The following is a 13305-nucleotide window of genomic DNA, read 5'->3' on the forward strand; positions in this document are numbered from 1 at the left end:
ACATCTCAATTACTAACTATTTGTCTTTTAAATTGCAGTTAATTTTTATTTATATGCATAAGAAAATCAAGAAAGTTATCTACATTTTTATCCTATACTGTTCAATTTTGAACTGGTATATCAATGAAGTTGCAATTTGATTTTCTTTTTCGTCTAGTAACTTATGAATTAATAAAAAAAATCAAGAAAAATTTAGGTTTCTTACTATTACGTTGCAAACAATATTGTGATCCTCAAATCCATATAAACATAAAAACCAAATTCCACTGATTGACGTAATACTATCTACGAGATCTCCAGGTTTTGGAAATGTAGATGCTCAATAGAAAGAGACTTTTCGTAATGTAACCCTTACATACATAGAAATGGGGATTGTAGATTATAGGAAATTTTGTATTTCTCTTCTATTATTGTTAAATTGTTATTCTTAACATGCCAGTTTCATATATATGTATAGCTGTACTCCTTTTTGAATAAGAAACTCAAAGATAAGGAATTTGCAGTGAAACATGCATCATTCAGTTTTTAAAACACTAATTGATGGTATTTACGCTTTGACAGGGCAAACGCAATGAAAGTAGGAAGCTCAATGATCGCTGAGAAATTTTAGTGTAAATGCGACAGCACTGACCGTTAACAGGGATTATAAAATATATGTAACCACTCAGATAGAAATTGTTCTCATTTTTGATACTGCTTGAACAGATGAAAAGGATCTAAGGGCACTCAAAAGTAAATAGCTTAAATACACACTCTACAAGGGTGAGTTTAGGTTTATTGCATTTGTGTCACATTAATGCGGTCGAATAATTATTAAATACAATGACTCTATAAAAAGAACTTTTGTATAATAATACCTTTTAATAGTTCTCTCAATTCTTCTACGGCTTCCCTTTTGAGATCGGGATTTTCCCTAAGTTCCTTACGAGCCACCTCTTGCATTTCCGGTGAAAGGTCCCCTAATTCGAATTCCAATGTGAAATTACCAAGTTGTAAACTTGGTAACCTCTCCATGTCCGTAAGCATTGTCTCGGCAACTGTAATAGAACAGAAAGTTGATTAATTAATTTACCTATTCGTATACGTAAATCCCGTTAAATTACGCAAGTCATTACATTCTACAGATAATTAGTTTGACAACAAATTTTTACGCCAAATGGGTGTAGTTATAATTAAAGACCTTCGTTTAATATGCATTTTATTATTAAAGTCATCATACTGGCTCAATTTTCTTTATTTGGAAACTACATATGTCTGGGAATATGAATTAAGTTGATGTATTATAAAGCACTTCTTAAAATATTATTAAGATGGCAATTAAGAGTCAATTAATGAGAAAATGGTGTAGAAATAATGGATTGTATATTTGAGCATCTAGAATAATATCAAAACAATTGCATTGCTAGAAAGAGAATCCCCTTAATTTTAATGATTCAACAAAATTTTGTAAATTCAAATGAGTAGATAAAAATAAACCACATTTTTTAAATACATATTTATCTATAGTACCACATTTTTAAATATATAATGTTCGTTTATCACATAAAGAATTGTTATGCCTTGTAGGTGTAAATTTAAAAAATGATGATCGGTTAGCGTATTTTTCGCTGATATTTGAATAAAATGTTAGTAAACTCAACCAAATACTCAGCATGATCACTAGAATTTTCGTCCTAAATATCGGAACGAAAATTCAAGCGTTTTTTATTTTAATAAACTTCCATTGACAACAAACAGTCGTGTTTACTAATGTTGCATGTATGTTGTTGTTGAAAATAACTGTTCAAAATAATAAAATTCTTTTGCAATTCTTATCAGATGTTATGGGCTTATTTATATCAAATGTATGATAAGACGAGTAAGTTTCTTCAAAATTCTCCTTGAGATGTTTCGCGATAAGAACTACCTATATCACTTAATGCCCAATATTTCATGTACTTAATGCAGTATTTATTGGAAAATTACTTGTGACAACTATCCTTGAATAAAAATAGTTGAAATCATTGTGTACGGTTCATACAACAATTTTGTGTACTAATTACTTATTGGAAAATTTTACAAGAGACTACTTGTCAACAGCACTAAACAGCCTTCTGAGATTTATCGAAGGTTAATTAGATACATCTAAGTGACAATTATACAACATCATTTCTTTTAACAATTTTTAAAGGACTAACTAAGTTATTACGGAAAACACAACGAGAGTCTTGATAAGCATAAGATTCTATACGTTTTTGTGCATCAGTTGATTAAATCCCACAACTTACATTGATATATTAGGCAATTTTACGGTTAATTACTTAAGTATGACAAATCAGCTGGTGAAGGGTTTCCCCATGATACATTGGTATGCAATTGCATTAACTAATTCAGAAGTAACGCTTCGAATATCTTTAGTTGATAGGTAAATATCGCAGAATAAACGGTATAAAATATTTGCAATGCAAAAGAACTTACTAGTAGTTACATAAACAGTATGTTTTGTACATATATTTTTTATTATATTAAAAGAGTAAAAGGTAAGAAATTTGAAAACAGAAGTACTGTCCAAAATACTAACTCATTTTAAGCCAAAAAGCAATATTCATGTATTTATCGGTACTTTTTATTGTATCTGTTCCAACATTACAAATTATATTATATAAGTTGAATATTATCTTTTCATTCTGCAGCTAACTAAAGTTACATACGCAAAAATTACCAATTCAAATGAGTAATAATTAAAGCGAAGACCTCTGTATCGCTTGCTTATAATTATAGAGTTTTCGAAAATTAAAATTATTATTCCTCAAAATTCTATTATGTCATACATTTAAGTACTATATTTTGAATTATTTTTAAAAACTCTAAAATTCGAAAATTAACAATAAATTATCGTTGCAGTAACTAGTATACTACAAACAATAAAGATTTCATAGATGAGGAATCCAAAAGCACTTTTCCCGGAAAGTTGATTTTGTAATAAAGAACCCTACAATTGCAAGCAATTGTGTTGTAAATTTTTATTCATTCATTTCTGGCTTTGTTAAAAAATTACGAAAAACTACTCTAATATGCTTTGTCCTGTGAGATAGCCGACTGAAATTACAGCAGAAATTAATAGAGTAAAGTTTTTCAATTTTTTTGCAAGGGAGAGTCAAAGTTGGCTAATTTTTGAACGATTTTGATGATTAACAAGAAAAAGTAGTTTGCTATAGATTCCAATATACATAATAAGAAAATGAAAAATTATTCCAATAGCATTTGAAACAAGAAAGTTGTGATTAATAGTAAGTAATGCTTAAAATTGAAGAAAAGTTTTAATCAACTTTGATTCCAATCAAAAAACGTCTCTCCATTCATTTTTGCAATTCCTTTACGTGGCTAATCTTGAAGGACGAATTTGCATTAAAGTGATTTTACTTTAAAATTTGTATATTGATGCATATATGAACTAAATAAATAAAGCAGTATTTGTATTGTGCGCAATGGGATTATTAAAAAAAATGTGTTAATGAATTCATTATCCTTAATAAAGGATATACACACAAATTTAAATTTATGTACCTTATTTATTAATAAAAATAACGTAATTTCAATGTTTTTTATAAATAATGTTTTAAGTGAAAACTGACCTTTTGCCATTGAAGCTATTGCAAGCTTTTACAAGGATGATGCTAATGTAAGTGTTTACCTATTATTATCATAATTAATAACAACGTTTTGACGTACGTTTAAAGGATTCAAAACAAAGTCCGATTGCGTCATTAATTCAAATAAATAATTACTTTATATGTTTGTGTAATCATTTTTTTTGCAAATAATTGAGTTAATAATTCAACACGGTATTTATAATGCAAAAGTTTAAAGTAACAACTTGAAAAGAACAGAGAATGCACGATTACAGATTAAAATTTGACTTGAAAATATTTTCAGGAGTTTTGTATCATAATAAATAAAACTGTAATTCAAAATGACAATGAACAAAAGAGAAAATTTAAACGTCTAGCAGGTATTCACATGATTTTTTATATAATAGATGATAAATGGTAACTTACGTTTAGGCATTGTGATGAAAAAATTGAAAAGTTTTGATCACAGAAAACAATATGAAAGTAACTACTATTACAGAACCAACCCGCTTAAAGTCACCTGTACGACTAATAAGAAGTTTCCATGAGAAAAGTGAAACCATGCAGGTGAACACGAACATGCGCACCTGTCCTTAATTAAGCTTGATGCATCTTAAGTAAAGTAGATGTTCAAGAAAACCAGCCATCTACCGTCGTTGACTTACGTCATCGTAAGTCTCGCGAAGACTGACTTTTGACCCGTTAAAGTATGTTTTTTTTTTACTGGTCGATTCAATGTCAACGCGAATTCAGGTTTAGAAGGTAAAGCTGAAGAAGGCAAATATTTGTTTGTAATTTTATTTAACATTGATTATAACAGATTGAATTTTGTTACTACTGTAATTTTCTTTTATGCACTAAAAGTTGTCAGTATTTAAAAAGTTTGTAAAATCTTTTATTTGCAATAATAATAACTGAAGTACTTATTTGAAACTGTAAACAAACGTTCGCAACTGGGAAAATCAAAGTAATCTAATGAAGATCAGCCAAAGGTAGAAAATCGTAATAAAAAATCGTAAAATTTCTTTGCGTACGAAAGATTGGATCAATCATACCCTATTGTTATCAATTTTAAAAAAATAAAATTATATCGGTTTTGTCCTACTTATTAAAGATAAATTTACTCCAAAAACATGCAAGATTGTCAAAATATGGTATTTGTTATTAAAAACATGAATTGTTTTGGCAATCTTACTGCCATCTTTCCTTAATACTTGTCGAAAAAATTAAATTTAGTCCAAATTATTGTCTATGGTTTCTCAAATATTAAGAGTCGTGAATATAATGAAAATAAAATTTACTTTAGATACGTATATTTCAAATTGGCCGTACTTTAAAAGAAGCTCTCGATAGGCTTCATGATTTTTACTACAGCTGAGCTTTTGTTAATAGATAGTTTTTAAGAGGCAAGTGAAATCAGAACTCAATTCATGTGACAGGAGCGTCGTCGTCAAACAAATAAAAAATGAAGCCTAGTTTCTAGCTGTTTTAATTTTTTTATACTTGAGGCAGGTCTAACTACTAACACAGGATATATTTATGCATATAAATTTTGTAAATTGATAGTTAATGGTATTTGATTCGTTCTAAAGAAATGGCTTACGTAATTTTTTAAAAACGCCATTTAACATAATTACATATATAATTAAAATGAATTGAGTACCTACGCAAATAGGTAAATCTGCATGTTACGTCTGAGTCAGTTCGATTATAAAATGACTCCAGGAAAAATTTACAAATACAGATATTTATTTTCAATAGACAAATTCGGTTTCTAACTTTTTAGCCTACAATCGAATCAGAATCCACATTAATCCATAAAAAATATATGTGAAGTCTTTTAGTAGATAACCATAATATTTCATTTCAGACTACGAGGGTGGATTGATAAGTTTCCGGCCTAACCAAGAGATGACGCCACTAGGCCTACCTTGAGGTGACATTCTATAGTACCATCCTTGGATAGCTTGTAGCTATAGTTTCAGCCCGATCTCCTTGCTAGTGTAGGTTTGACAGCACGCTGAACAAGACGCCTCTGTGGTTTTCGTAAAAATGGAAAAGCAGGAAAATCGTGCTGTCATCAAATACTTTTATTTGAAGGGGTTAACGCCGAAGGAAATTAAAAAAGAGATGGACTCAACACTGGGGACATCCTCCCCGTCATATTCAACCGTTAAGCAGTGGGTTTCCGAGTTTAAAAAGGGTCGTGTGAGCACCTCTGATGGGCCTCGCTCAGGACGCCCCGTTGAGGTCACAACTCCAGATATGATCGAAAAAATTCATCAAATAGTGCTGGGAGACCGCAGATTGAAAGTGCGTGAGATAGCTGAGACCTGTAAGATGTCATATGAACGTGTGCAACATATTTTGCACCAACATTTGCATATGGAAAAGCTCTGTGCAAGATGGGTGCCGCGTTTGCTAACAGTCGACCAAAAATTGATTCGAAAAAACATTTCTACCGCAAATTTGTCATTGTATAAGCGTAATCCAAGCGAATTTTTGCGTCGATTCGTAACCGTTGACGAAACGTGGGTCCACCACTACACTCCTGAAACCAAAGAACAGTCTAAACAGTGGATTGGACCAGGGGAACCAACTCCAAAGAAGGCAAAAACAATTTTTTCGGCGAACAAGGTTATGGCTACTGTTTTTTGGGATGCAAGAGGTATTATATACATTGATTACCTTGCAAAGGGTAATACTATCACTGGTCAATACTACGCAGACTTATTGCAACGTTTGAGCCACGAGGTGAAAATTAAACGACCTCATCTGGCGAAGAAAAAAATCTTGTTTCATCACGATAACGCACCAGCGCACACGTCAATCGTTGCGACGGCTAAAATCAACGATCTAAAGTTTGAATTGATGCCGCACCCTCCTTACTCTCCAGACCTAGTCCCGAGTGACTATTTTCTGTTCCCTAATCTCAAAAAATGGCTTGGCGGTAAGAGATTTGCGGACAATGAAGAAGTAATCGAAGCTGTAAATGGTTATTTTGAGGAGCTTGACGAATCAGTCTATAGAGATGGCATTAATAGACTGGAACACCGCTATGAGAAATGTATCAGCCTTGGAGGAGATTATGTTGAGAAATAAAAAAAAAAAATTTTTAAAAACCTTGTTTTTCTTGGTCAGGCCGGAAACTTATCAATCCACCCTCGTATTACTGCTGGTAAAGATAAAGGATTTAATTTCTGTAGTCATAGCTTTTCGTTCTTTGTGGCAGTCGTCTTTCAGGGTTTATCCTTGACGTTTCGTCGCTACTCACGGACGACATCTTCAAGATATTTTGATGCAGATCTCTATTTTCCTGAAGATGTCGTCCGTGCGTGGCGACGAAACGTCGAGGATAAACGGTGAAAGACGACGCCTAGAAAGCCCTAAAAAAAAGACGACATTAACAACGACTGCGAAATCTTTACCTAAATAGAGATTTAATTTCTATTCTTAACGATTAAAGGATAAAAGATGTGATTCTAAAATACCACCCCCACGTTTCGCATTTCATTACAAGGCTTTTTCAAGGTAGATTGCAAGTTATCTAGAGATTCTTTTTAGGCACACAGTCTCGACTATGGAACAGTAGTTTAAAACTGCAACTAAATGCATGCAAAGAATCATTTACTTGTAACCAGATAACTTGAAAAAATGCAAAACGTTATCCTTTAATTACCTTTAATGTTTACAGGATTTATTCTACTGGTTGCTGCATTAAAGTGCAAAACTCCACCCCGTGCGACAATGATTTCAAGATGAAAATGTTTTATTTTACATTTTCAATTTGGAAATTTCATTTATTATTTTCCATTTTGCATCGTCATTATCGGAATATTTTGCAATGTCCTTCCCTCTGCTATTTCCAAGCAGGATATCCAGAAATGTAGAGAAAATTTTGATGATCGATTTTAATAAGTATGTAATATTTTTAATTGAAAATAATTCTGATACTTTCCCTTTATTGGATTTCGGGATAGTACGGTATTGCTAAACCCTCTTGTGTCATTTTCTTTATTAATATTATTTAAGTTTGTAAATCCCAATTTCGATCACCCATTAAATATTTGAAGTTTCGGCGAAAACCGTGTGACCATCAAGGTCTACTGTTTATAGTGCCTAATTTAAATATTTCTGTCGTTCTTAATTTTATATTGAAGACACGTCCGTGACGTAAAACGCCTCGACTAATCGCAAGTAATTTTTAAAAAATAAATTTTATTATTTAGCAGACAAAGCAATGTATTTTTAGAATTCTGTTACAAAATACGTCTCTATACGCAGATTCTTAATTGCTGCTTACGTTTTTTCATAGATTTTTTTTGGCTGTTACTCCATTACTAGGTAATAGCTAGATATTAGAATTTCTTTGAGGATTGCATAATCACTGACGGTAATAAATTATATTTTAAAACGTGGCCAAAATATTTATAAATTTAATAGAAAACAATTTTTATAAATACCAAGTAATAATCTTACAAAATTAAAATATATTAAAACAGCAGAGCACATATTTTTTTCAGGATTTACACTTCCTTGATTCTAGCTCACAGGGTTTAATACATCAATTTCTTTTAGATACTATTTCTGTTATATTTAGTCAAATAACCAAGGTTAACAAGAATTCTAAAAAAAAAACAAAATATATGAATAATATTCCTCTAAAACAAATTTTTGATCTTTTGAAAACCATACGGACAGAGCATATTTGTTATTATGGTGAAGCTTACGTAATTTTGCAAGCATTAAATTACGCCACTGGTGAAGTAACTTAGTATACTTAGATCCACCGATATATCGGATTTGAAATTTAGGATTTTTAGTACTATTCGGGTAAATGTTTGTTTGAATACTTGCCAAACGAACGAAAATAAACGCTATCGGGATATTAAGAAGTTTTTAGTTATTATGTCCAAATCTGGACGATTTTAAAAAAATTCTCATTTAAACTTTGAATCATCAGAAAGATGCCTATCTTGTATCAATTGCTAAAACTTATATATAACAATATCTATCATTATTAATTGTCGTTCCTTTTATCAAGTATTACAATCACCAGTACATTACAAATATTACATCCGGACAATGGCAAATCCATAAAGCACACACATTAGCTAACACGTAACATCTCAATTACTAAAATATTTCCAATGATTGTAAAGGAAACTTATTTTTAACCTATCCTGCAAAATATTTTATATGTATTTTTAGTCTGTACAGTATAAATTCGAATGAAACATGCAGATGCATCAAATGAAACTTTCATCTAAAACAATTTTATTCTGATAACAGAAAGCATAAGTAGATATGCAATTGTCTACATACTGTGCTAAATTTTCTCGAGTGTATGCCTTCCAAATACAGTTTTAAAATAGATATCAACGGAAATGGGACATTTACTTCAGTTAAATAAATGGAAATTCGAAGGTTACGTACAGAATTAATTACAAATCTATTTAAATTAGGTCTAAGTGCTATCCCTAGCGTACGTCATGACGTGGCAGAATAATAAATCAACTGACTAATGATAACTTTTTTTTTGCATTTATTAGCTATATAATGATTTAAATTAACTTTAACTAAATTTTTATTTTATATCATAAATCTTTATGCAGTTGAATTACATTATTTCTATAACCTTACGTGATGATCCTAAATAAACTGTGCTAAAAAGGTATATTAACTTTACAATGAACCTGCCGTTTGTCAAAAAGTCCTTGTAACAATCATATGAAAACCAAAGGGCATCTCTAACCTAACGTTAGTAGCAGCTATCATTTATGACTACCTAAAATAATTTATGACCAACTGGAAATAGCCGCCGGAAAGTAAAGGGAAAATTAATTCATAATTTAAAATTTTAATTGTTTATATAAAGCCGATCCTAATGTTAAAATCGTTTGATTTGTTTCCATTGATATTTAATAATGATTTAAATATTTCTGAAAAGGTTCTATGTAATCGTTAAATGTATGAATTTATTTTATTCCGGCTCTGTCTTTTCTACCTTAACAATGCCACTCGATCGACCACTTTATTAAAATCCTGCTACATCATATTTTCCACAAGGATTATGCGAGGTCCTTATGGATTGTAAAAAATCATCATTAAGGACAGCATTTAATGCTAGATATTAATAAAATGCATATTTTGGAGTATATTTGTTAGCAAGAAGGTTGTACATTGATACATATGTCAAAATTTATTGTTAGCTTTTTTCCGGGTCCCATTAAGGATAATTACATAAATGTCCTTGTGCCATTTACACGCGCAATCCTAAATCAAATTCTAGAACTGTAATCTTGGATTCATTGACTTTGTCTATTCTAATACTTAAATGAAAATGTGCAAAAATTAATTATTCATGCGCATTTGGAAGCTCAATAGCCTTTCAAATCGCTCGGTAATGAAGACAACGAAAATAATGCTCCATCTTCGATAAATATAGTATTTAATAGCGAATCAAAAGTTTATTATTGACACATAAAACAGCTGGACATTATACATGTTAAATAATTAAAATCGCAATGCTAAATGCACGATTAGACTGCAAAGTTTAGTCTATTTATACGTATTGGTGACAATCATCATTTTTTACTAGTGTTATACTTACCCATATTTCTATTTTGAAATTAATTAATAGTATTTGGTAAAAAAACACTTTTTGAAAACTTTAACTTAATTTTTATTAAATTCTTAACGAGTTTCGACCTACAAGGTCATTAATTAATAAGGATCATTAATCCTTCTTCTGAAGATGGCATTGTAGGTCGAAACTTGTTTGAATGTAATAAAAATTAAGTCAAAGTTTTCAAAAAGTGTTTTTTTACCTAATATCATTATGATCAACTTTCATATAGTAAAGGCTAAGGCTAACCCTATCAATTTTCTCAAGAATGGTTAATCTATAGTTTTCACTGAACGATAATTTTATTTTTCTCATTAAAATGAAATCTTTAAAATATACTTAGCATTAGTGTCGAGTAAAAATACACGTTTTCATAGATATTTCATTATTATGCATTAAACGTGCCACATGAATGTCACATATGTAATTCCAATAATATATGTGCTAACAATTCTTAATTCTACATATTTAAGAAAGCATAACCAATTGAAAAGAGTGATCACATAAACCACACTTAATACCTAATTATCACTACGCATAAGAATAACACTGCACGAAATTTTTTGTCGCAATATTATGCATCAAGGAAATTAATTGGATAGTAAATAGAATGCTGCAAATATTATTTAATTTGACAAATCCAATTTTTCCATTCACTATTTAGAATTTATGTATTAATTACAACTGCTACAAATAATGCTCAACCATAGGCAAATTAAAATAGTAAATCCTTAGAAAAAGTTTTACAGGTAATTGACGAAACACAACTAAAACTATGTAATAAAAATGCAATTAATATCGACTTCCAACATAATCTTTCAACGTACCTTTTATATGTACGGTGCACTGATTTTATTTTGCTAATTGTAAATGTTTAATTTTTCTATCTCCTCTGTTTAAAGTTTAATCGTTTTGTGTACTTCTACGGTAGATAGACAGATAATATTGTAATAACCGTTTATTCAACTAACAAAAGCTATAATTACATCAATTAGTACCCACTTTCATTGACGTTAAAAATAAAATCAAAAACAATTCTTCTTAATATCATCTAAAACGTAGACACATACTGAGATTTTGACAAGAAAAAAGTTTAGTAGTTATGTATGTTTATAATATAAAGAAAATATTGTATTGCACAATTATTTACAAAAATAAATGAAAAACTATTAGCCTTACTTAAAAATTTAAAATATAACAAAGCGTATAATAAAAAATGATTTTAGGAGACCGTTTTTACCCTTGTTTTAATTATTTAACATGTAATCAAAATTACCGTGTGTACATCATTCACTCTGCCGTAAATAATTGACAAAGAAAATTAACAATTACTTACTGCTCTCAGTTACAGGCTTCATCACCACAACTGCCATTGTGAAAATGATAATGAGCTACCACCCACAAGTATTTTATTTCGAACTAAACAATTTTATCGCACTTTTTCAGCTACGAAGTTCATTATGAATCACGGAAAAAAACCAACAACAAACCAACTCCTCCAACTTGTAGAAAAAGGTATTAAATACCAACTAAATTTGTAATAAAAATAATCATACACTTAGCAACCACAAACGCCAATTATTAACAATAACGAATATAAAAAATTTAACTATTTAAACACGTACTGTGGGACTGATTATAATATAAGTACATTTATGTGGACATTCATCAACTTATTTATCAAATAAATAGTTCAACATCACTTTACGAAAGCCAGTGAAGAATTGACAGCTCAATTTTGTAAAGTGAAACCTTTTTAAAGCTCGAGTAACCACAGATTTGATTCACCTACGTAAATTTTATACACCATCACCTTGACCTACATGATTTACCTACTAAATTACTTCCGCTAGAGATAGATGATCAGAAGTTTCACTCTTGCTTCTACTTTAAGCAACAAACTAGTCGGTTGTGTCTTTTAAAAACTGAAACCTCTAAAATATTGCCAATAATAAAAGGAACAAGAATGACGTGGTTGGTGGGTAAACTTGAAATGTCGAAATTAAAAATTATGCGTAGTAATTGGTTAATTGAGACTAATTGGCACCTACCTGTCTCAATAAATAAACGTCATTTGCTGAATAAATTTTGAATGTAATTAATTCTTTTCTATACCTTTATTATAGTCTTGCGGTCCTTACATGTACAAAAAATTTTGATAAAAACATATTCTCTAAACGATTACGTCAATAGACATCCCAAATTTTTGATTTTTCTAACAATTCTGCGTTACATTGCGGATATTCATGAATGTAATCAAAATTATATAACAATTACAATTATGTATAACAATTTAGCGTTTTCTGGTTACTAAGCGTCAAGGCACAAAAGAGAACAAATTTCAAATTAAAATGCAAAATAAACCGTAATACTTCACTCACTACTTTTCGTGCAAAATAAACTCCACTTTATTTATGTATAACTTCCCGTAATGTTTGTAAAATTGCCATCAAAAATTTATACCCACGCAGTATACGATTGTCATTTACCGTATGCTTAACCTGTTGAAAGTTATAACAATACCGGAACTCTAGATCAAAGGTCAAACGATTGTTCTGTATTTTAGCCAATCAGTCAATCGATTGATAACGATAACAAAAAAATTTATAATAAAGATTTAAAAAATATCGAAAATTGACATTTTTTTAATGTAGTGTTTGCGTACAAATTTACTTGTAAAAATAATGTCATTATCTTTAAGTAAATAAGAGATATCAGAAGAAATTATTTGTGTGTGTAGCAAAAGAACATGCATGTAGCAATCAAGTACAAAGTGCGCTTTTATACATGCTTATTAATATTACTGTTTTATAATTTTATTAAATGCCTATAAAAGCATCATTTTTATTTTGAGGTGACAATTTGAAATATTTTCGTTGAACTTTTTCAAGAATAAGCAACGGTTTTTGTATGGCTTTTCCAAAATTTCTTTATAAATTGTTTTTAATATTTAATAATAATTTGATCATTTTGATCTTTTTAATATTCTATCTCAAAGTATTAATTCAACTCCTTTACTTAACGAAAAACAGCTCTGGTAAATGTCTAGATGATGGCGTGGGATCG

The 13305-nt window shown here is 30.1% G+C and overlaps 1 protein-coding gene across 7 annotated transcripts in view; it reads right to left on the bottom strand.

Moving 5' to 3' along the window:
- The window catches only part of LOC108740012 (alpha-tocopherol transfer protein-like), a 19372-nt gene extending 6638 nt beyond the window's left edge, over positions 1-12734 (bottom strand). Inside the window, exons 1-3 of one of the 7 annotated variants that reach the window (XM_025975391.1) lie at positions 12612-12734; positions 11576-11768; positions 858-1037 (exon numbers count right to left, since the gene is read on the bottom strand). In XM_025975391.1, coding sequence (XP_025831176.1) covers positions 858-1037; positions 11576-11612 — 217 coding nt within the window. In that variant the 5' untranslated portion in view covers positions 11613-11768; positions 12612-12734. Of the gene's footprint in view, positions 1-857; positions 1038-4037; positions 4161-11575; positions 11769-12071; positions 12291-12516 lie in introns of those variants that run through there. The other 6 variants (XM_025975390.1, XM_025975389.1, XM_025975392.1 and 3 more) reach the window with 6 other exon arrangements.
- Between the last annotated feature and the right edge of the window lie 571 nt (positions 12735-13305).

The sequence above is a fragment of the Agrilus planipennis genome, unplaced genomic scaffold (genome assembly GCF_000699045.2).
Source record: "Agrilus planipennis isolate EAB-ADULT unplaced genomic scaffold, Apla_2.0 scaffold200, whole genome shotgun sequence".
In the NCBI taxonomy this organism is placed as follows: Eukaryota; Metazoa; Arthropoda; class Insecta; order Coleoptera; family Buprestidae; genus Agrilus; species Agrilus planipennis.